The 26,054-nt window shown below is 35.9% G+C and overlaps 1 protein-coding gene across 1 annotated transcript in view; it reads left to right on the forward strand.

Annotated features, from left to right (window-relative positions):
* Positions 1-26,054, forward strand: part of Chm (choroideremia (Rab escort protein 1)) — a 216,403-nt gene that overhangs the window by 104,749 nt on the left and 85,600 nt on the right. Inside the window, exon 8 of the mRNA XM_013024996.1 lies at positions 1,223-1,448. Coding sequence (XP_012880450.1) covers positions 1,223-1,448 — 226 coding nt within the window. The remainder of the gene's footprint in view (positions 1-1,222; positions 1,449-26,054) is intronic.

The following is a 26,054-nucleotide window of genomic DNA, read 5'->3' on the forward strand; positions in this document are numbered from 1 at the left end:
TGTGTGTGTACTTTGGGACTTGTTGTCTTACTTGACTTGTTTGCTGAAAGCTGACATTCTTCTACTTGAACTATACCTCCAGCCCTGTTTTTTTGGTGGTTAACTGGAGATGTTATCTTTACAGACTTTTATTCCTGGGCTGCCTTTGAACTGAGATCCTCCAGGTCTCAGTCTCCTGAGTAGCTACCATTGTAGGTGTGGTCACAGGCTCCTATCTGGGTCCCTTATTTTTGATGCATAATAACTAATTTCTCTAGCCAGACTGAAATTAGTTTTATTGCTTTTTCATCATAGTTCATTGTTCTAGTCAGTTCTAGTAAGAAGTGTTTACCAAAAGTTATCCACTACTCTATTATTTTTATCAGCAAGTATTCACTTTATTTAATATTTCCAAATGTAATTATTGTCAGCATTGAAGTTTAAATGGCAATGAAATGAGATTTTTTTCTCTCTGTGTATGAGTGTGTGTGAGTGAGAGAGAGAGAGAGAGAGAGAGAGAGAGAGATAGGGGGCTTGAACTAAACCCTGAGCACTGTCCCTGAGATTTTTTGCTCAAGGTTGATGTTCTACCACTTGAGCACAGCTCCACTCCTGGCTTTTTGATGATTTAAGATAAGGATCTTACAGATTTTTCTGCTTGGTCTGGCTTCAAACCACAATCCTCAGATCTCAGCCACCTGAGTAGCTCCTACTATGGGCCAGAGCCACTTGTACCTGGCTGATTTTCTTTCTTTTTTAAATCCATAAAATAATAAAGATTCATTATTTAAAGCTTAAAAACTGTATTGTCAATGCAATAAGGATAGTGAAATTCTTTTTTTTTTTTAAATTGGTTGTGGGGCTTGAACTTTGGGCCTTGACGTTGTCCTTGAGCTCTTAAGCTCAAGGCTAGCACTCTACCACATGAGCTACAGCGCCACTTCTGGATTTCTGGTGGTTCATTGGAGATAAGAATGTGACAGATTTTCCTGCTGGGGCTGGCTTCAAATCATGATCCTCAGATCTCAACCTCCTGAGTAGTTAGGATTATAGGCATGACCCACCAGCACCCAGCTAAAATTCTTTTCTTTTCCCTGTTGAAATCAATAGTCACTGTGGAAAATATAATAATAATATCAATCACAATCCTTTGTGAAGTCTTAAACAGACTTGATCATTTTCATGTAGGTGGGATCTTAAATAAAAGCCTACTTCTCATTTTAATTATTTTCCTATTTTATAGGCTATGAGGAGATTACATTTTCTCAATATTTAAAAACTCAAAAATTAACACCCAACCTGCAATATTTTGTCCTGCATTCAATTGCAATGTCATCAGAGTCAAGCAGCAGCACCACTGATGGTCTCAAAGCTACCAAGAACTTTCTTCACTGTCTTGGGCGATATGGCAACACTCCATTTTTGTTTCCCTTATATGGCCAGGGGGAACTTCCTCAATGTTTCTGTAGGTAAGTTTCATATAGATTTTCTGGTCCTTTCTAAAGGAGATACCTAAGTAATACATGACAGAACAAAAATGAGATATATTTACAGTTTAATATATGGAAACAAGCACTTCGTTCTATTTTTTTTTTAAAGAATAAGCTATTTACCTGCTTAGTTATTCATATAAATGATGTATTCTATTTGGCCTATTTGGCTTTGTGACAAATATAACAATTTCCAGAGCTCCACAAATTTTTCAGCATTTAAAAAATCCATGTCCGTACATTCACATGGAAAATCATTGCATTATATTTTTATCCTGTTTCCTTGATTACCTATGCGATTGCACCTCTGTTTCTTAGTTAATCATGCATTTGACAAAGATACCTTAAGTTGCCTTTTGCATTCAATATTATGTTTCAAAGCATCATCCTTACATATTATCATAATTTTAATTTGTAAGAGTCTGGGAAGGTGACAGTGGTAAAGTGCTTGCCTTGCATACATGAAGCCCTTGATTTGATTCCTCAGCACCATATAGGCAGAAAAAGCCAGAAGTGCCACTGTGGCTCAAGTGGTAGAGCGCTAGCCTTGAGCTGAAGAGCTGAGGGACAGAGCCCAGACCCAGAGTTCAGGCCCCACGACTGACAAAAAAAATTAATTTATAGATAATATTCCACTGTGAATATACCACAATCTGTTTTTCCAGTTTTCTGTTGATTGACACACATAGATTTAGTTTTTCATTCTTATCATCCATGTGTGTGTTATGTGTATGGATATACATATGTCAGGATATATATGTTCAAAAATTTCTTTGTGATACTTACCTAAGGGTGAGATTTCTGTGTCATAACATATTTGAATTTTGACATATTATGCCACAGTGGCCGGTTATTTTTCTAGAAGGTGGTACCAGTCGCTTCCTATTAGCAGTGTATAAACATTTTTATAGTTGTGTGTTTGCCACCAGAGAAAACGTTTTTGTCCATTTAATTCACATAAAATTATTATCAGTTGTATTTTTATCTTAAATACCTGATTACCTATGAGACTAATCCTCTTATGTTTCTGAACTACTCATGGTTTCTCTTCTGAGAAAGACTTGTAACATTTTTCTATTCATCTTTTGGGTTGTTGTCTTCCTAGTAAATTGTAGGAGTTTTTAAGTATATTCTTAATGCTAATCTTTTTTCAGTTATTTGGGCTTCATGCATATTGTCTTATTGTATTTCTGATACATGGGCTTCACTAAGATGAATATAGATAAATATAGGAACCTTATCTTTCATACTTATTTTTGGAGGTAGTATTATATAGTAGTTAAAAATATAGTCCATGGAGACCAGGTACCAGTGGCTCAATCCTGTGATCTTGGCTATTCAAGAGGCTGAGATCTGAAGGATTGTGGCTTGAAGCAAAATAATCAGCAAAACAAGCCAGCTAGAATGGTAGAAGAGGTTCATGTGGTACAGTACTAGTTGTGCAAGCAAGCAAGAAACCTTGAATTAAAACCTTCATACTGGTATCAATAACAAACAACAACAAAAAAAAACCCAACCAGAAAATCCCCAGACTGTGGAGATAGATGGCTTGATTTTATCTGTATTAGCCATGTAGCCTGGGGCAAATTTTATAACCTATTATATTTTCAAAGAATCAGCTTTAGAATTTTTAAAATTTATTTTGGCTCTGTTAAACCTTTTTTCATAGCTATTAACTTCTGCTCATTTTACTCTCCCATATTTTACTGTTCTGAGGATTTTATTCAGCTTATCCCTTCCCACCCTTGCCCTTACCCATTTTTAGACCTAAACTCGAGTTAAATAAGTTGACCCTTGAACAACATTGTGGTTATGGGTCCTGAACCACTTTACTGTCAATTCCCCTAACTCCCCATAACTAAACTATTAATAGCCTGAAGCTGACTGAAACCTTACCAATAATATAAAAATGATTAACACATATATAATGTAAAAACTATTTGGGAACTAAAAGATCACCTTTTTACTGTGATAACAATTTTCTGGGGAGAATAACTGCTCATCTGGAGATGATTAGTGTTTCACAGTATTTGAAGTAGATACTTGCAATTCTTGAATTGACCAGAGTAGAACAGGAAGTAGCTATGAAAACACTACTACTGTATTACTACAGTATGTTTAATGAATACATTTATTTCAGGATACATTTGTTTACATCTCACTCTACTAAATGGTGCCAAACACACTTTGCATGTGTGGGTGAAGTTTTTTTCCCTCTACATTTTAAAATTCCTTTCTTTCTTTTTCTTTACCCTGGGAAACTTCATCTCTGCTCTTCTTTTTTATTGCATTTTTTTTGTTATTGTAAAAGTGATGTTCAAAGAGGTTATAGTTACATAAGTCAGGTAAATAGCACATTTCTTTTTGGACAATCTCATCCCTTCCTCTCTCCCATTTTTTTCCTCTGGTCCCCACCCACAAGTTTTCTTTTTTTTTTTTTTTGTTTGTTTGAATTCTGGGCTTGGGAACTGTCCCTGAGCTCTTCAGCTCAAGGCAAGCGCTCTACTACTTGAGTCACATTGCCGATTTTGGTTTTCTCCCACCCACTAGTTTTATAGCTCATTTTCAGCATAGTGTCTAGTGAGCATCACTGCTGCATTTGTTCCCACTTTGTTCCTCCATTCCTGTGCTCCCTTTACCCTCCCAAAGACAGATAAACAAACAAGACAAACGAAAATAAAAATTGAAAATGGCAACAAAGGAAAAAAAAACCTCGTTTCTACTTCCTGGAGTTCATTTGAATAAATATTGTTTATATGGTCAAATGCACATGGCTCTTGCTCCTTTTCATTCCTCTCCTAAGAATATTCTCCTTTGATCTCACTGTGTGAATGCTTAGACACCTGTATAATTTATCAAGTCCCAGTATATTTTTAAAACATCCAGTGTGTTTACTTGTAGATTTATAGATACATTTTTGATATCACAAATGAAGGAAAACATGCAACCTATCTTTCTTTCAGTTTGGCTTATTTCACTTACTATAATTTTATCCCATCTTTCTATTTCCTTATAAATGGTACAGTATCCTTCTTTATGATGGAGGAGTAGAATTCTATTCCTCTACATTTTTATTAGTATTAATCACATGTCCAAGGGAGTTTCATTTTGACGTGTCCATGTATGTATACAATGTATCTTGATCAGGTTTATCCCCTCTATCACTCTCCTTCATTTCTCTCCCCTTTTTTCTAACCAGTCTCAACAAGCTTCATTATTCTATTTTTACACAGGTAAGTAAAGTATTTTGACCATATTCACTCTCTTTCACTTTCTCCATTAGAACTTCCTCTTCCCAATAACCCCACTTTTTTTTAGTGTTTGTTAATTATTCAAAGGAGATTTACTGTGGTATTTCTCACATGTATATATGTTTGTATTGAGCCTCTCCATTTCTCTCACTTTCCCCATCCCCCTACTTTCAATTATTCAGTAGCTTTCAATGAGTGTTGATCAATTTTAATATGTAACATTATAGATTTTTTTTAAACTTCACATAGAGATTTGAGATAGTAAGTGAAAAAGACACATTTTTATGTTCTTGACAATATTTAACTTTTTCTCAATTTCTTCAATATTTTTAAGCTGTGTAGTTTTTCAGTTTTTCAAAATGTCATAATTCTCCAAAACATATGGATCATGTATTTGAAGTTCATTTTTCCTTTTCTTGTCGTGTGTGTGTGTGTGTGTGTGTGTGTGTGTGTGTGTGTCTGTGTGTCTGTGTGTCTGTGTGTTCAGGTCCTTGGGCTTAAATTCAGAGCTTGGTCATTGTTTCTCAGCCATTTTGCTCAAGGTACTATATCACTTGAGCCAAACCTCCACTTCTGACTTCTTGCTGGTTAATTAGAGATGAGAGTCTCATACTTTCTTGCCCAAACTGCCTTTGAACTGTGATACTCAGATCTCAGCCTCCTGAGTAGCTAGGTTTATAGGCATGAGCCACCAGTGCCCAGGTAATCTTTTTATTTTCTAATATAATGAGGATTATAAAGTTTATACTATTCTTCTACATCTTAATGTATAATTTTCATTTATTCTAAGCATTTTAATTTCTATTATAATTTTTTCACAGATCCATGAGTTATTATAAGATATTTGAGAATAGCTAACTTATTGATTCTTCTTTATCTTAATTGCATTATTGGTGGAACATATGATTTTATGGTATTAATTCTTTTTTAATTTTTTTTGATACTGGGGTTTGAACTCAGGGTTTGTGCTTGCTAGGTAGTTGATTTGTGGTACTAATTCTTTGCACTTCATTGATATTTATTTTGTAGTCTAGTATGTCATTTATTTTACTCTTTTCCATATATGCTTGAGAATTTTTTTGTTTTTGTTTTTGGTGCTAGTTCTGGGACTTGATTTCAACGTTTGGGCACTGTCCCTGAACTTCTTTGGCTAAAGGTTAGCTCTATACCACTTTGATCTACCATTCCAGTTGCAGCCTTTTTGTTAGTTTAATGGAGATAAGTCTCACAGACTTTCCTACTTGGGTTGGCTTTGAACCATAATCTCAGATCTCAGTCTCCTGAGCAGTTAGGTTTACAGGTATGAGCCACCAGTGTGTGGCTGCTTGAAAATATTTATATGAAGTTGCTTGGTACTGGGTTCTCTAAAGGTTTTTCTTGGGGCTCAATGTGGAAACTTCAGGGAGTGCCTGGCAGGGAGAGTAAAGAAGCTTGAATACTACCCAAATAATCTAATTGCAATTGTGAAAATGGAAAATAAAACCTGTTGGGTTCTTAGAGGGAAGGGAGCAGGGAGTGTGATAGAGGAGGTAAAATTGAGTTAAAATACAGCCTAACCCCTCCTCATATATAAGCCAGTAAAAAAAACTTTGTTTTACTTCTGTTTCTCTTGGTCTATTAATAATAGAGAAATGTGTTTTGAAATCTCCCATAATGATCTTGAATATGTCAATTTCTTTCTATAATACTATTAACTTTCCATTTATTGGGAGGTAATTAAGTTAATAGGAATTTCCTATTTTTTAATTTTCCTGATTAAATGTTATACATTACCTGCTAAATTTCTCCATCTGTAATGATGTCTTTTTTCCCTTAAATTCTTCTTTGTCTACTTTTCAGGTAGTTCTTACTACTTTTTAAAAATTTACCTGTTATGTCTTTCTGAATCCTCTTAATTTTCAGCTTTTTTGTTTAGTGCTCTGACTAATATAGACTTGCATGTTTTTAATCTGATTTGACAGTCTCTTTTGCTGAATTTTGTTAACAGGGGGCTGGCTGCTCCTTTCCTATAGTTACATGTACCTGAAAATGTTTTGTTTTGTTTTTTGCCTTCTTTGACTTGACTGAAATGTAATCAAGTAAACAGTTCCTGGTTGACAATTCTTGTCAGTATGGTAAAATTTTATTATTTATCTTTCATTTTGCTGTTGAAATTTTGATATCAACCTGATTTTTTCATTTCTTTGTAGGGGTTATCTTTACACTCAAGCTATTTCTAAGACAGCTTGTATTTTACCTTTTTACCTTGCTGAATATTAAAGCGTTGCTTTCTGTGTATTTAGCTTAGTGTGTATTGAACATATGATGTTAATAATGTATCTTTTTTTTTGCCAGTCCTGGGAGCTGACCCTGAGCTTCTTTTTCCTTAAGGCTAGCATTCTACCTTTAGCCACAGTACAACTTCCAGCTTTTGCTGTTTATGTGGTACTGAGGAATCAAATCCAGAGCTTCCTGCATGCTAGCCAATCACTCTACCACTAAGCCACATTCCCAGTGTATCCATTTTGACCCATAGGTCCATATAACTCAACCAAATACATTATGGGTTTTCTGTGAATTTATGTTGCTTAATATTTTAGAAAATTGCTGACCAATACCTTTACAGATACTCATTTTCTTCATTATTTCCTTTCTCAATATTTGGACTATAAATAGGCTTTGAACTTTAGAAATCACTTTTCCTTGCATATTAATAGTACATTCACATTTTTTGCATGTTTTGTACTTTTGATTGTATTCTGGGTTTTCGTTAATATTGGTATTCATGACCGTATATTAATTCTCTTACCAGTGGTTAATCTGTAGTTTAACACATTCAGTTTAATTTCAATATTTTTATATTTCAATTTCAAGAACTCTAAAAGTTCCTTGCTTTGTTTTTGCACTCGACTTGAACTCTATCATTTTTTTGTGTGTGATACTGAGATTTGAATTTAAGGTATTATGAGTACTAAGCAAGAATTTTCCCACTTGAGGCATTTCACCGGTCCCTTTTTTAAATTGGATATTATCTGAGATACAGGTTTGCTTTATTCCCAGACCTGCCTGGATTCTGATCCTCCCATTTGTTACAATGGTGTACATGCTACTGCGGGCAGCCATTTTGCTTACCATATAGCTTGGAATGACAAGCATGCCTTATCACATTCTGCAGCTGGTTGAGGTGGAATCTTGAGAATTTTTATGCCTGGTTAGCCTTAACTGTGATCCTTCCATCTCTGCCTCCCAAGTAGCTAGAATTACGAGCTTGCACTCTTTATCATTTTTTTATTGTGAAAATACTGTACATAGGGGTTACAATTACATGAGCAAGGTAATGAGTACATTTCTTACCAAGCATTGTTGCCTCCTCCTTTGTTTCCCCTCCCCTTCCAGTCCCATCTCCCCCTTCCCCACCCTTGTTTCTGTTTTTGTTTTGCCAGTGTTCAGGCTTGAACTCAGGACCTGCTCATTATCCCTGAGCTTTTTGGCTCAAAGCTATTCCTATACCACTTAAACCTCAGCTCCACTTCCTGCCTTTTTGGTAGTTAATTGGAGATAAGAATCTCACAATTTCCTGCCCAGGCTAGCTTTGAATCACAATCCTTAGATCTCGGCCCCCTGAATAGCATTATAGGTTTGAGCCACTGGAGCCTTACCATTTTTGAGCATTTGACATGTATTTTCAATTACTATTTATTTAAACAAGTGGCATATAGCTATTTTACACTTTTTCTTTTCTTTTATTCTCATTTTATTGTCAAGGTGATGTACAGAGGGGTTATAGATACATAAGTTAGTAGTGAGTACATTTCTTGTCTAACTTGTTACCCCTTTCCTTATTTTTCTCCCTTTTCCCCTACCCCCTGTTTCTGTTAACTGTTAATATTGGTGATCTAATATTTCCAGGTGCTATGTCTCCTTATTCATCTGAATGACTTATTTCCTTGTGCAATGTTTTTCTTTAGGCATATATATCTTACTGGCTTTAATCTAAGGATGCAGAGTACTTTCCTAAATTGTGTTTCTTTTACACACAAGGCACTACAAACTTGAAAACGTTCTAGTTCTTTTCAAGGCATCTATACTTAATAGTAGGGTTCCAGATCTCTCTTGCATGGAGATCCTGATATAATACTTTTCAAAATTAATTTATTTTTTTCCTGCACTGCTCATGGCTCAAAGGTTTAATTTCTGCTGTAGGTTTTTACTGAATGCTTGGAGGCATTTGGGAGATAGGGTGTTTATCATGGACATTAGTTTTCCTTCAATCTCATCAGTACAGTAAGAATTATGTTTCATGCAAAATATCATTTTCTAGTATTAACAGGAAGTGCTGTCATCATATGCAGTTCAGTATCCCACTGGAAGTAGATATTTTCAAATACCAATCTCCTACATATATGATTGTATGAGTGAATGTGAGAATGCCATTAATTTGAAGGTAACATTATATTTTTGTGTATTGGTGCTGAGGCTTGAACTCAGGGCCTGGGCTTGTCTCTGAGCTCCTTTTACTCACATCTAGTGCTTTCACACCACCTTTCTTCTGGCTTTTTGAGGTAGTTTATTGGAGATGTTATCTTACAACTTTCTTGCCCAGGCTGGCTTTGACTTATCATCCTCAGATCTCAGCTAACCACATTGCTAGGATTACAGGAATGAGCCACTAGTGCCCAGCTTAACTTATTTTTTAAATTAGCATCAATTAATTGTACAGGGAGTTTTAACTTTGACATGTTCCACATATGCATACAATGTGCCTTCATCAGATTTACCCCTTTCATATCACTTATTTTAGAATATGATAGACTTCTATACTTCCTCTAACCATATAGGTCAAAATAAGAATGAATAAGGAATACCATGTTCTCCAGGACCAGTGCTCCTTCTATCAATTGAAATTAAGAAGGGAGTTTATGGATTTCTTTATCTTTTTTTTTGTCAGTTGTGGGGCTGAAACTCAGGGTCTGGGTGCTGTCCCTGAACTCTTTTGTTCAAGCCACTTTGATCTACAGCTCCACTTCCAGTTTTCTGGTGGTCATTTGGAGATCAGAGTCTCCTGGGCTTTGCTGCCTGGCTGGTTTTAAACTGTGGCCTCATATCTTAGCCACCTGACAAGCTAGGATTGCAGGCATGAGCCATCAGCTCCTGGGTTTAAACCATTTTTCCCTTTTCTTGTATCACTGTCTGCTTCAAAGAAACCACACTGTTTTCTCATAATACCACATGCTATTCACTCCTCACAAAGGTAAGTTAGCAGACAAGGACAGAATGGACAGATCCCTTGGAAGTTACCTGTCTAATTGGCCTTCTTACTAACATTTTATATGGAAAGCAGGTTGTACATCTCTAATATCCATAATTTTCCAAACTCTGAGACCTTTTGATTCTATACATAATGGTACAAATGGAAAATTTCACGCTTAATCTACCTCTTCTTACATGTCACAGTCAACAATAGTGTACTAAAAATATTGTGGGAAATTATCCTGAACATTTTTTCTTGCTTAAGGCTAGGGCTCTACCACTTGAACCATACCCCTACTTCTAGCTTTTTTGTGTGCATGATTAATTGGAGATAAGAGTCTCATGAAATTTCCTGCCCAGGTTGGCTTTGAACCATGAGCCTCAGATGTCAGCTTCCTGAGTAACTAGGATTATAGGGGTGAGCCAACAGCACCAGCCTATATTTATTATTAATCATATATATTCTAAATTTATATTTGAGCCTCTTTCCTCTCTCTCTGCCCCTCCCTTCCTCTCTTTTCTTTGTGTTTGATCTGTGGCTTGAAATCGGGACCTAGGCACTGTCTCTGAGCTCTTTTGCTCAAGGCTTGTGCTCTACCACTTAAGCCACAGCTCTGCTACTGGTATTTTGGTGGTTAATTGGAGATTAGAGTCTCATAGACTTTCCTGCCCAGGCTGGCTTCAAACTGAGATCCTCAGATCTCAGCCTTCTGATAGCTAGGGTTATTGCCCTGAGCCACTAGTGCCCAGCCTTTTTTCTATTTTTAAGGAAAATTCATTTGAAGTTCTTTTTGTATGTATCATCTAGTATAAACTTTCAGATTGAATCCTTTATGGATTCCATATATCCTAGACAAAAAAGACATTTTCCAAAAGACAGTTTTAACTTTAACAAAGCTGAGATTTTGTCAGAACTTTCCTTTTTATCATATACAGAAGATTGTCAGTATTGCTCAGTTTTGTGAATATTATCTCAATTTTGAAGTTTGATATAAAAATTGTACATCATCCTGTCCTTTATGAAGTATACTTTCAGTTAATGATGTGATTAAGTGTACATATAGTAAAAACAGAAAAGACTGTATCTGTTATGTTTGAAATAATATGTTAAACTGTTAAGTGGTTGTTTTGTCATTAAGATGACTCCTATATTTTATAAACATGAAAGTATGTGTGAGTTATAATAAAAATGCATTTACATGGAGTAGGAGTTTTAACCTCTAATTATATAATCAATCCCATATATAATGCTTTATAATTTCATATATTGTTCTGTTTATATCCTAAATTAGTAACTCTACCATCATCTATACATCATCGCTTACAATTTTTATCACCAGGTCATCCGAATAAGGTGTCACCTGTTCTGTGATTTCTAACCACTATTCTGTGTTCTAATATAAGCCTCATAGGCGTTTCTCAAAGCCAGTTACACAGTGTTCTCATCAAGGCTACTGTTATAAATGGCATGCATGCATATTTATGTGAAGGATTCAAAGACATTTGTAAGTCATATCCTTGCATTCTAAGTGAATTCTCTGTAAGCAGTATAACATGTTAACTACTAGAGATAACTTTAAAGAATAAACATATTTTGAGGTTTTTTAAAATCATTTTAAATAGGTAGATTTTTTAGCAAAGAAAATAGTGCTTTATTTATTGTGGTACCTAGTACACATCAATATGTCAGGATATATAATTGGGACCATATTGAAAGAAAAGGCATTGAAACCTATATATTTTTCTAGTCTAGCTAGTCTTAGAATTTCCTTTACTATATATTAGTTACTTAATATTTTTTCTGGCATACAGGATAGAGTATTTATGAAATATATAGATTTTTAAACTCTCACAATACCTTCGAAACAGAAGTCCCTTTTAAGCCCTAATGGGACTAATTTATTTGTTATCTGTATGGTTGGTAACATAGTAAGCTTCAGAAATACCTTCTAGTTCAGAATAGGTTTTTTATACTGTGTCATGCTTTCATAACCTAAGAAATGGAGCAGTACCAGTGGGAGCAAACAAACTTTACGTGTTTTTTTTTTTTTTTTATAAGTAGACCTGGTAGACCTGGACTGCCCAGAGAGTTTTACGTTTATAAAATAAAAACTAAAAAAAAATAAGGCCTTAACTGTTGGGTTACTAGGTAGTCTTTTATTCTTTGGTGGCCTAGATTTGATGTTCTATTTTTATGCTTTATGTGATAGAACTTTTGAAAGATGAAGGATAAAAAAATCAATATCAGAATATGTTATACATGAATAAATCAATGATTACCACTAAACACTTAAATAGTTACAGTATTACTTAAGGAAAATTTCCTACTTTCTCAGAAATTCATAGAACACAAAATCTTTCAAAAAAAGAGACAATGTGAAGATCCAAAGTCCACAAGATATAAATGGATATTTGCATATCTAAAAATCTTGCTTAAGACTGTAAGAGAACTATGGGTAGGAATCCATTTGATGCATTCAGTTAGTGATGAGAGAATTATGCCCAAAAATGAGATTTATAGTTGCTACTGTGATTTTGTCATAATCATGGGATTTTCTAAAAATATAGGGTCTAAGAAGTTTTATATTTTTCTCTACTTTTCCTCTGATTTTAAAAGTGCTATCTTTAGTTCAAAGTCCCAGATCAGAAGATCAATACATCTGGGGTTTTTTGTTTGTTTTTGTTTTTTTTTTGTCGGTAATGGGGCCTGAACTCTGGTCCTGGACACTGGCCCTCAGCTCTTCAGCTCAAGGCTAGCATTCTACCAAATTGAGCTACAGCACTACTTCCGGCTTTTTCTGCTTGTGTGGTGCTGAGGAATCAAACGCAGGGCCTCATGCATGCAAGGCAAGTACTCTACCACTGAGCTACCTTCCCAGCTCCAATACATCTTACTGAATGTTATATAGTTCCTTTCAGGGAAATCATATGGAAACATCTTTCAAAACAAGCAATCTACTTATTTTCTTCTGTAATAATCATTTTTATACCTTAACCTGAATTTACAAATTCAAGTTTTCTGAGCCCAGTTCAGTTTAATAGTTTTATATTATTGATTATAAAGTATAATCATTGATAAATACTTCAAGATTAGGAGATTATACAGAAATGCCTCATTGCAAAGACTATGTTAGTCATTCACTAAGTATTTGATAACCAAATGAATAAATAGAGGTTGATTATGTATAACTATGGAAATTGTGAAAGAAGTGACAAAGCAGCATTAATCAAGCTTTTTTGAGTATCAGAAATTAACACAAAATTGCTAGACTACATCTCCTGAGTTTCAGACTTGTAGATTTGTAGTAAGAGATGAAAAGAAAATGTCTTCCTAAATTTTATTGTACTATCTTTAAATAGTTGTACAAAGGAGTTGCTATTTGAAAAAAACAATTTTCTGAATACAATGCATCTGGATCACTGTTTAACCAGTTCCAAGATGTTGCTGGTACTACTTCTCTAAAGAACACTGGTAGAGAGGAATTGCTCTCTATGTTCAATTCCAGTTAGCAAGGGAAAGCATTTAATTAAGATGACCAAAAACTTTAGAAGATTCTTCTGTGTCATGTGTTATATATTTGAATAAATTTCCAATTTATTTAATGCAGTAGCTGTGTTTTCAAGCACCTGTTCTCTGGCTAGTACTTTTCTACATATAGTGGAATATATGCCAGAGTATATAACATAGACTTTGATAATTGTGTCAGGCAGTTGTCTAGTTTTGTTGATAGAAAAAAATAATGTAAACTGGGTGCTAGTGGCTCACACTTGTAATCATGTCCTAGTACCCAGGAGGCTGAGATCTGAGGATCACAGGTCAAAGCTAGACTGGAAAGAAAGTCCATGAAACGTTTACCTCCAGTCAGCCACCAAAAGCTGGAAGTGGAGCTGTGGCTCAAGTTGTAGCCTTGAGCAAAAATGTTCAGGGATAGCACTCAGGCTCTGAGTTCAAGCCCTAGGACTAACACAACAGAAAAAGAAAACATGGAAAAATAAAAGGGAAGAGAAGAAACTGTGTACTCATGGATGAATTGAGAATAAGAAATTGTTTCATTGTATTCCAAAATGTACAATATAGCTAGGAATGTCATCAAGTCTCACCAATGCCTTCTAGGAGACTGAGCAGATACGTAATGAAGCTAAGGTAAAAAACATAAGCTGCCTACACTTTGATGATGTAGGAATCCCAGAATGCCACTAACCCTTCTATTTTCAGAAAGGAGCAAAAAAGGTTGGGTTCAACTTCCAGGCAAGAGCAATCTATAATCTGCCCCTAACCTATCATTTAATGTAGTACATTATGTGAGATATATAATTGTTCTAGAAATGCTTGGTTTAATTCAGTTTTGTGATCTTAGTGCTACTAAATTTTTGCAGGGCATTTTTTTTGTTTATGGGGCTTGAACTTGGGGCCTAGGTGCTGTCCCTGTTCTCTTTTGCTCAAGGCCACAGTACTCTACCACTTTGAGCCACAGTGCCACTTCCAGTTTTCTGGTGATTAATTGGAGATAAAAGTCTTACAGACTTTCTTGCTCAAGCTGGCTTTGAATCATGATCCTCAGATCTCAGTCTCCTGAGTAGTTAGGATTATAGGCATGAGCATCAGCACCCCACTGACAATTTTATGTGTGTGTGTATGGTTTGGAGAAGGCCACTCCTTTGCATAGTAGGTTGTGTAACAGTATCACTGGCCTCTAACCATCTACCTACTAGGATGCCATTACCTTTACCCATCCACTGTAATAGACAAAAAAATGTCTTGAGACATTGTTATATATCTTGTTGGGACAAGTCTATCCCTGTTTGAAAGGTACTGATTTAGTTCAACTGAGGATGTAGCTGAATTGGTGTCCCCTACAGAATAATCTACCTAACACACATGTTTTTCCTTTCTAGCAATAACACCCAAACAAAATCCATGTTGAAAATCATTGAGAATAAAAGTTCCTTGAAGACTTTTCTTTAATATTTTTACTGAAATTTTGATTCTATAATACAGAGCAATGTAAATTTACTTCAAGGAGTGGAATAAAATATCTTAGCCTTTGTATCAGATAATTTATGAAAGTCATTAAGCAATCTGACATATAGGAGATGTTAAGTAGGTATTAAAAACAAATTATTCGGTGGCATATAATCTTAATATTTAGGGGAGAAATGAAAATGCTGAGGGGCAAAAAGGATACTTTCCATAATTTTATGAAAACAATATAATCACCATACTCTATATTTAAATTCTAGTTTAACTTAAACTAGTTGCATATGTTCCCACCTTTTACTTGCTCATACAGAAGTCATTTATGTGTAAATGTGCATACTTAACATTTTTAAAAGGCAAAATAGTATAGTATGTGGATATAGATAGGTACACCATAATATATATGATAATGTAGTGAGATAATATAGTTGTGTTCCTAGGTTGCTGTCAACATTTTAAAATTAAAATAGTTGTCATTATAGAAGAAATATATTTTCATATACAGAAACTTTAAAAAAAGTAGTAGAAGTGTTAAGTTATTGTTACTATAGGAATTAGAGGGAGGGCTGGGAAGGTGGCTCAGTGGTAGAGCACTTGCCTTGCATGCATGAGGCCCTGGGTTCGATTCTTCAAGCATCACATAAGCAGAAAAAAAAGCCAGAAGTGGCACTGTGTCTCAAGTGGTAGAGTGCTAGCTAGCCTTGAGGTGAATAGCTGAGGGACAGCGCCCAGACCCAGAGTTCAGGCCCACGACCGGACCCCCCCCAAAAGAAAAAGAATTAGAGGGCCAGGGATGCAGCACAGTAATAGCATGTTGCTTAATATATGTGAGGCCTTAGAATCAATTGTCTTCACTGCAAAAAAGAAAATGCTTAAATTCCCTTACCTAGTAACCAAATGACTGAACATTTTAATACATGTTTTTCCTATTTTACCAGTTCACAAATTAATAAAACATAGAATTGTAATCTACTAAATTTAATTACAATCCCATTTTTAAAATTTGGGCAGTCTCAATTACAACATAAGCAAACCTATAATCACACACACACACACACACACACACACACGAAGAGCAGTATAAGTTTGAATAGAGTAAGAATTCATCAGATTTATGAGTTTTTAACTTGGCATCCAGTGTCTATAATCAGTCACTTGGAATTCAGCAATTTGGGGGTAAATGCCCTGAAATTGCATGCCTGATTTTGTGTGAATAATGTGCATAGCTGCATTTTTTCTGGTAACAGGGTTCATCTTTTCTGGCAGCATCTCAAAAGACTCTATGACCCTGCTTTTCTCACAAAAAATAGGAACCACTAAGATGAACTATCTTAATTGAGAACTGTTCTAATTCAATTAGAAGAGCAATGGGGAGTAGATTAATAAAAAACTAATGTCTCCGAAGTTGAGGACTGCAATTGACTAGAAGTTATATAAACTCTAGAATTCTGAGAGTTGCACAGCAACCTTCTTTGCTTCCTATATCATTTGTATATGATTTTAAAGGCAGTTTTCGCTCTAGTTCATGGTTTATATTGGCATAGGGATAATGCATAAACTATAGAGAGTATGCATGATTATGCTTGTGTGATAATTGTTGAGTTTAGAGTTTTGTGTGGGATAAACAGCAGGGTGGTGAGATGATCCATCATTTTGAAACCTGTTTTGTGGTGATGGATGGATAGATTGCTAAAGTAACTCAATAATCTTCATTTTTCCAGGTTATTCACAGATCAGTGAGCATTGTCATTAATAAAGCAACGGAATGCTTTTGTGTCCTTGTCTGCATTATTCCTCAGGTTTTGACAGGAAAAGGCTTTTAATTTGGGAATAACCTCTTATTAAAAACTTACATTTAAGTGTGTAGTGTAGAAGATTTATTGTGACTCTTTAATTGTATTACAATTACATTGGCCGTACAAATTATATAGTTTGCATTTCTGCTTTTTAAGGAATAGTCTCCTTTGATAATAGTGAATTAAGATACTAAATTATTCTGATAGATGGTTATGAAAACTCCTCTATGCTTCTTCCCTTGAGATATATGCATTCTTCTCCAGATTCTAAAATGTCTATTGATCTGCATTAGAATTATCTGTACTACAGATAATTACAGGCTAGTATTATCTGTACTAGTGGGCTCCTTATATGGCAAAGTCAATATTTGCAATAAAGCCCATAGTTGGAGCTGAAATTTTAGTTTGATTAAACTGAAAGATACTCTATCATCATACATCATACAAATTAACATCTCTTTTTTTCCCTTTTGATCCTGGGACTTGAATCCAGGGCCTGGGCACTGTCCCAGAGGTTTTTTTTTTTTTTTTTTTTTTCTCAAAACTAGCACTCTGCCACATCAACCACAGTTTGACTTGCAGCCTTTTTGGTGTTTAATTGGAGATAAAGAGTCTCAGGGACTTTTGTCTCCAGTCTTGCTTCAAACCATGATCCTCAGATCTCAGCCCCTGAGTAGCTACGATTGAAGTACTGTGTTGCAGCCCATGAAAGGTATAAGCCTGTATTTTATTATATGTACTTAGACTGGAAAACTGTTAATTACCCCATGCAAAACATATTTTACTGTATAGATTCACATGTATTAGTGAGCATTCATATCTTTTAAAGATTTTTCAGCCAGACACCAGAGGCTCATGCCTATAATCCTAGCTACACAGGAGGCTGAGATCTGAGGATCATGGTTCAAAGCCAGCCAGGTCAGGAAACTCCGTGAGACTCTTATCACCAATAAACCACTAGAAAGCCAGAAGTGGTGCTGTGGCTCAAGCAGTAGAGCACTCGCCTTGAGTTGAAGAGTGTAAGAAAAGTGCCTAGGCCCAGAATTCAAGCCCCACGACAGACAAAAAAGTTTTTTCATTGGCATCTCCAGTTGTTTTTAATTTACTCTGTGTGACTTTTTTTTATGTAAATCTAATTTGAAACTATTGAATCTCTTTTTTTTTTTTGCCAGTCTTGGGGCTTGAACTCAGAGCCTAGACACTGCCCCGGAACTACTTTTGCTCAAGGTTAGCACTCTACCACTTAAGCCACAATGCCACTTCTGGCTTTTTCTGTTTATGTGGTACTGAGGAATCGTACCCAGGCCTTCCTGTATGCTAGGTAAGCACTCCACCACTAAGCCACATTACCAGCCCCAAACTATTCAGTCCTAAACCTACAGTTTTTAATAGTGGTCCTACATTCAGAGAAACATGTTTGTTTGTTTTTTTTGGTGGTATTCTGGGCCTTATGCTTGCTAGGTAGGTGCTCTTACAGCTGAACCACACTTCCAGTCCTATATTTCTTTTGGCTCTTTTTGAGATAGAGTCTTGATTCTTGCCTATCTACTTATGTTAGGCTTCTGATTGTAGCTAAGATTATAGGCATATGCCTGTAATTCAGCTCTCCCTTTAGAAGGGCTCTTGGGATCTTCCCTGCTCAGCTTGATCTTGAACTGCTATCCTCCCAATCTCAGCCTCCCAAGTGGCTAGGATTATATGTGCATGACATTTAAAGAGGGATTTAATGTTAAATAGCCTTTTATTTTGTTTTGCTGTGCTGGTACTGAGGCTTGAACTCAGGGCTTTGATCTCTTGTTAGGCTTTTATTATAAAGGTTGGTGCTCTACTACTTGACCCAAATCTCCACCTCAGATGTTTTGCTATTTAGAGGCAAGAGTCTTATGGACTTTTCTGTCTGGGCTGGTTTCAGACTCAATCCTCAGATCTCAGCATCTTGAGTAGATAGGATTACAGGCAAGAGCCACCAATGCCTGGCTATGTAAATATATTTAATGAATAATTAACTTCGATCTAAGGTTATGTTTCAACTTCATACTTTAAAGAGTATTTTTTTAAAAAATTAAGAATTAAGGAAATTGGTTGCAAAACTCTTAGTAAAGTACCTGACATATAAGCACTGTGTATACCACTATTAAATAAAACAATTTTCAAACTGTGTTAAGTTGTAACTTGGTGGTTTCTAATTCTTAGATTTAATAGACCAAACTTCTGTGTGGACTGTTTGTCTTTCTTGATGTTTTAAAAGGCAGCGTTTTCCTATCATTCTTATTTGATGGGGGCAGGGAGATAAGTGAACAAAGTTCAGAGCTGCTTCTGCAGTCTGAAGTGTAGTCCAGCATCTACTTACCTCCTTAGAATTAACTTTCTCACATTGTATTGTGAGGTTAGACTTTACTCTTTTCCCTGTTGTTGTGGTACTGCATGCTGTGATATATGTCTTATAAGTAGACACAGATGAAACCAAGTATTAGTTTTCTTTACATACCAATACTAGAAATCAAACCAGTATTTACTGAGTACTGGACATGAGTGTGTTAATGCTTAGCATGAGCTCTTTAAGACCAACGTATTTGAGACAGGGCCTGTATGGCACAAAAAAGTCAGGTTAGAATCAGAACTTTTTGGTTATATTTTACATTTTACGTATTTTGCCTGTAATAATATACTGCTGATTTCTAAGGCAGTTCTGTTTTTTAATAGAAATTTAACAACACCAAAATGTACATAGGAAAGAAATGTTGCTTTGTTTTTGAATAATTACTATGGGCAAGAATACAATTTTCATGGAGTGTGTAAACTGTGGAATTTTGAACCCTAAATAAACAAGCGGATGCTTATTGGTATTCACAGCCAGTTGAACACACTGAATGTTTCTTTTTTGCTGTTCAATTTACCCTTTATTCTTTGTGATGGTCTTAATCATAAAAGGTGCTAAGAAAAGTTTCCTGCTTATTCATTGCATTTAGAAAAGATTTAAGAGTACCTTTACATAGTAAAATGAAAAGATATGAATCCTACAGATTTGATTTACTTTTCTTTGCAATTTTCTCTCCCTGGAAATGACCAAAGAAGCATACTCAAATCTCTCCCTAAGTAACAACATTTTCTATAGTGATGTAAAGCTAAGCTTGCAAACTTACATGAGTTTCATTTGGTAATGTCTGTTTTGAGCATGTAATTTATATGCACGAGACACACACCTTCTTTATCTGTCAGACAGCTGACAGGAGTAGGAGCACGTAAGTAGAATGAAGCAGCTTTGAAGTCTGCTGGGTGGCACAATGCCCTCTTGTTTTGCTATGAGTTGAACATTTCAACAATGAGTAGCTGTCAACCCCTCTCTGCTCCAAGACATGACACACATGTTGGATGTATTTGCATGTTTGATACTTTCCCAGAAAGGTATCTAGATAGTTTATATGTTTGGATAGGAAAGAGATGCTCTGAGCTCTGCATAAGAACCATTGTAACAGCACTTTTTTAACATGTTTTTATTGTAAAAATACTGTACAGAGGGATTACAGTTACATGAGTAAAGTACTGAGTACATTTCCTATTGAGCATTGTTTTTCACCTTCTATCCTTTGACTCCCCACTGCCCCAACTTCTCCTTCCCCTCCCCGTGAAGTTGTAAAGTTTGTTTTCAACATATAGTCTCTTGTATATCTCATTATTACAATGGGTCAACCTGTATCCTATTTAATCATTTTGTTATTTCCCTTCCCCTCGCCAAATTATAAAAATGTATATACTGGAATCAAATACAGTGAAAACAGGGCTTATGCCATGCAGAAAGAACATACAAAAGAAACAAAAAATCACATAATACATTATAAATACATTATAAACAATAGCAAGAAAGAAAAAAACCCTTTCTCTTGTTGATTCTTTCTTTGTTGTTTTTTTTGGATTCTAATTCGTTTAATTCTGATTTAATTTTAATTATTTCTTCCCATCTACTGGAGTGGGGTTTAGCTTGCTGCTCTTTTTCAAGGAGGTTCAGATGTCTCATTAAATTGTTGGGTTCAGATCTCTCCAATGTGTTGATGTAGGAACTCAGAGCTATAAATTTGCCCCTGAATACTGCCTTTGCTGTGTCCCAGAGGAGCTGGTAATTTGTGTGTTCATTTTTGTTGAATAGCATGAACATTTGAATTTCCTTTCTAATCTCTTCCATGACCCACTGGTGATTCAACAGTGTGTTGTTCAGCCTCCATGTGTTACCGGACTTTCTTTGGTGGTTTTATTTTATTCCCTTGTGGTCTGAGAGGATGCTAGGTATAACTTCAGTGTTTCTGAATTTGGACAAGTTTGCTTTGTGACCTAAAATGTGCTCTATTTTGGAAAATACTCTGTGTGCTGCTGAGAAAATTGTGTATTCTGATGCTGCTGGGTGAAATATTTCATAGATGTCTCTTAAATCTAGTTGATGTATGCAGTTGTTTAAATCTGTGGTTTCTCTGTTGAGTTTTTGCCGAGTTGATCTAGCTAGTGGGGATAGTAGTGTGTTAAAGTCCCCAACAATTAATGTCTTTGGATCTATGTGAGACTTGAGGGAAAGTAGTGTTTCTTGGATAAATTTGGGTGCTCCATATGTGGCGAATAGATATTTAGAATTGTAGTATCCTCCTGAAAGAGAGATCCTTTAATTAGTATGTAGCGACCTTCTTTATCTCTTCTCACTAATTTTAATTTGAAGTCTATTGTATCTGATATTAGGATTGCAACTCCTGCCTGTTTATGGGGGCCGTTTGCTTGGTAAATTTTGTTCCAGCCTTTCACTTTCAAAATAGGTTTTTTTCTTTGTTTTTAGTCAGTCGTGGGGCTTGAACTTTGGGCTTGGGCACTATCCCTGTGCTCTTTAGCTCAAGGCGAGCACTCTACTGCTTGGGACACAGTACCACTTCCAGTTTTCTAGTGGCTAATTGGAGATAAGAGTCTAACTGATTTTTCTGCCCACGCTGGCTTTGAACTGTGATCCTCAGATCTCAACTTCCTCAGTAGGAAGGATTACAGGCGTGAGTCTCAGGTGCTTGGCAATATGTTTGTTTTTATGAGCAAGGTGTGACTCCTGAAGGCAGCAGATCAAAGAAAGTTTGGACAAATGGGATTGCATGAAATTGCAGAGCTTCTGCATGGCAAAGGACATAGCTAGCAAGATCAATAGAAAGCTCATTTTTGGGAGATCTTCACTAGCCATACAATGGATAAGGGTCTCATATCTAAAATATACTTAGAACTCAAAAAATTAAATCCCCCAACAACACATCCTCAAAGAAAAAACTGCCCAATAACTAAGTGAGCTAGAGGAAATAGGAATGGCAAAGACACATGAAGAAATGCTCAAACTCCCTAGCAATCAAAGAAATGCAAATCTAAACAACATTGAGATACCACCTCACCCCAGTTAGAATGGCTATAATCAAGAACTCTAATAACAACAGATGCTGGAGGGGATGTGGCCATAAGGGAACCAACCTATAGTTGGTGGGAGTGAAACTTGTTCAACCACTTTGGAAAGCAGTATAAAGGTTCCTCAAAAGACTCCACGTAGAGCTCCCCTATGACCCTGCAATCCCATTTTGGGCATTTACCCAAATGATCATAAACAAGACCATACTAATGCTACTAACACAACTATGTTTACTGTAGCATTATTTACCATAGCTAAGATATGGAACCAATTCAGATGCCCCTCAGTAGATGAATGGATCAAGAAAATGTGGTATATATACACAATGGAATTTTATGCCTCCATCAGAAAGAATGACATTGACCCATTTGTTAGGAAATGGAAAGACTTGGAAAAAATTATATTAAGTGCAGTAAGCCAGGCCCAAAGAAACATAGGTTCCATGGTTTCCCTTATTTGCAATTACTAGTATATGTCTGAGACAAGTAGAAGCATTCAGATAAGTTAGGTGAAATGAACCCCAAGATAAGGACTCAAATGGTTTTTCTTTCTTGCTATTGTTTCTAACATATTTATAAGATGATTTGTTGTTGCTTTGTGTGTCTCTCCCCCACGGTATAACCCCTGTTTTCAATGTATTTGATATGTATTTGATGTTGGTATAATTTGTGGAGGGGAAGGGAAAAAACAAATTGTTTAAATAGGGATACAGGTGGATCCACTGCAACGAGATGTACAAGACTTTATGTCGAAAAACGAACTTTACAACTTTGGCACGGGGGGTGGGTGGTGGTAGTAGGGGAGGCTGGTGGCAGGGGAGTGTGGGGGGAGCTATGAAGGGATGGTAGGGGGAAACAAAGGAGGAGGCAACAATGCTTGATAAGAAATGTACTCATTACCTTGCTGATGTAATTGTAACCCCTCTGTATGATATTTTCACAATAAATAAATAAATAGAAAGAAAAAACCACTTGAGTCCCTATTTTGGTGTTCATTTCCCTTAATATCATCTCTTCGTTGTTGTTGTTGAAAAGAATTTTTTTAATTGTAAAAAATGTTGTACAGAGGGGTTACAGTTACATGAGTAGGGTAATGAATATATTTCATAGCGAGCATTGTTACCTCTTTTATTTTCCCCTTACCATCACTTTCGTCCCCGCTTCCCCAACTCGGCCCACCCCCCCCCACACCCCACATTGTAACTTTTGTTTTCAATATAGTGTCCTGTACATCTGGTCATCACAATGGGTCAGCCTGCATCCCCATTTAAGTGTTCTGTAATATTCCCTTCCCTTCCCCAAATTACAAAAATGTATATACAAGATGCAGAACACTGGCATCAAATCCAGTGAAAACAGAGGTTATACCATGGGGAACAACCTACAGTAGAAACAAAAGAATCACATAGTGCATTGTAAGTGCATTAGAAACACTAGCAAGAAAGAAAAAATAACCTCTTGCATCTCTGTGTTGGGGTACATTTTGCTTAAAATTATCTCGTGGTCCTATGTACATGGCCTTTGACCTTCTCTGCTTGCCCTAGACATGTACTATTCACTGCAAATAAGGGAACTATGAGACCTATGTTTCTTTAGGCTTGGCTTATTTCACTTAATATAATTTTTTCCAAGTCTTTCCATATCCTAACAAGAGGCAATGTCATAATTTCTGACAGAGGCATAGAATTCCGTTGTATATTTATACCACATTTTCTTAATCCATTCATCTGTTGAGGGGCATATGGGTTGGTTCCATAGCTTAGCTATGGTGAATAAGGTTGCGATAAACATAGTTTTGCTGGTAGCTCTAGTATGGCCTTGTTTGTGATCGTTTGGGTAAATGCCCAAATGTGGGATTGCTGGATCATAAGGGAGTTCTATGTGGAGTCTTTTGAGAAACCTCCATACTGCTTTCCAAAATGGTTGAAAAAGTTTACACTCCTACCAATAATGCATTAGGGTTCCTTTCTGTCTACATCCCCTCCAGCATCTGTTGTTACTAGATTTCTTGATTATAGCCATTCTAGCTGGGGTGAGGTGGAATCTCAATATTGTTTTGATTTGCATTTCTTTTATGGCTAGAGAGGTTGAGCATTTCTTCTTGTGTCTATTGGCCTTTCTTATTTCCTCTTTGGAGAAGTCTCTCTTTACATCTATAGCCCATTTATTAATCAGGCAGTTGTTTCTTTGAGGATTTATTGTTGGGGGATTTAGTTTTTTGAGTTTTAAGTATATTTTAGATATGAGACCATTGTTGTATGGCTAGTGAAGATCTTCTCCCAGTCCATGGGCTTTCTGTTGATCTTGCTAGCTATGTCCTTTGCTTTGCAGAAGCTCTGCAGTTTTAGGCAGTCCCATTTGTCCAACCTTTCTTTGTTTTGTTGTGCTTCTGGGTCTCTATTATGAAAATTTTGACCTGTTCCAAGGAGCCCTAGAGTTTCTTCTATTACTCCCTGTAATGTTTTCATGGAGTCTGCTTTTATTTCGAGGTCTCTGATCCATTTGGAATTGATTCTGGTACAGGGTGATCTATGCCGGTGTAGTTTTAGTTTTCTACAAGTGTTTAACCAATTTTGTCAGCACCATTTAGTGAAAAGGCTGTGTTTCTTCCATTCTATTTCTTTAGATCCCTTGTCAAATATTAGGTGGCTATAGGTCTGTGGGTTCATTTTTGGGTCTTCATCTCTTTGTTTATTGTTTGTTGTTGTTGTTGTTTTTTTACAGCAAACCTGAAGCATCTAGTCTCTCTGACAAAGATTGAGAAACTAACTTTTTATTCATGTACAGTGAAAGTGGTTGAAGCCCTGAGTTTTCAAACGTTAATATTACTAAATGAAAGTACTAGGTGAGAAATAGTTAACAACTGACATGTATATTCCTTTGTACTTTTAAGGAAAAATGTAAACATTCTTGGTCTTTTTTTAGGAAGAAAAATATATTATCTAAGATACATGAGTTATGTAACTCTGGTTCTAAGGGTTTTCCTTTTTAATTACATTTTTAGTTTCCAAGAGGAAATGGAAAAGGTGTGTTTTTGGCAATTCATTTATTAGCTAAGCGTAGGATTCTGTTTCCTTTTTTTCCCCTTTCCTTTTTTTTCTTCTACTGCAAAATTTGTAGTTATAACTTGCAGCAAGTGGCTTTTTATCCTGAAAGGAATATTTTTCCTTATAAAATATTACATACTTTTGATAAACGATTTGGAAATTATTGGTGGTATGAAAAACAAAAAAATTGGTAATTATTTTATCAGAATTGATTCATTTGGGTTTTTATACTTTTTTATTTTGCTTTTTTAATTTTTTAATTTTATATATCTTTTTTTTCTTTTCCATTTTCTTATTGTGAAAATACTGTACAGAGGGGTTACAATTATGTGGGCAAGATAATGAGTACATTTCTTATCAAGTATTGTAGCCTCCTCCTTTGTTTCCCCTTCCCATCCTCCCCCTGCCCCCCCACCCAATTCTCCTTCTCCCAATTCCCCCCCCACATTGTTTTTTATTGTGAAAATACTGTACAGAAGAGTTACCATTACATGGGCAAGGTAATGAGTACATTTCTTATCAAGCATTGTTCTTGTACATTTCTTTGGTGCAATGGGTCCACTTGTATCCCTATTTAAGCAAATTTTTCCCCTTTCCCTCCACAAAGTATACCAGCATCAAATACAGTGAAAAAAGGGGTTATACCATGGGGTAGGGGCATACAAAGCAACAAGAAGAAAATGTGGTATATATACACAATGGAATTCTATGCCTCCATCAAAAAAGGACATTGCCCCATTTGTTAGGAAATGGAAAGACTTGGAAAAAATTATATTAAGTTTAAGTAAGCCAGGCCCAAAGAAACATAGGTCTCATGGTTTTCCTTATTTGCAATAACTAGTATATGTCTGAGACAAGCAGAAATGGTC

The sequence above is a fragment of the Dipodomys ordii genome, unplaced genomic scaffold (assembly GCF_000151885.1).
Source record: "Dipodomys ordii isolate 6190 unplaced genomic scaffold, Dord_2.0 Scaffold80, whole genome shotgun sequence".
NCBI classification, from domain to species: domain Eukaryota; kingdom Metazoa; phylum Chordata; class Mammalia; order Rodentia; family Heteromyidae; genus Dipodomys; species Dipodomys ordii.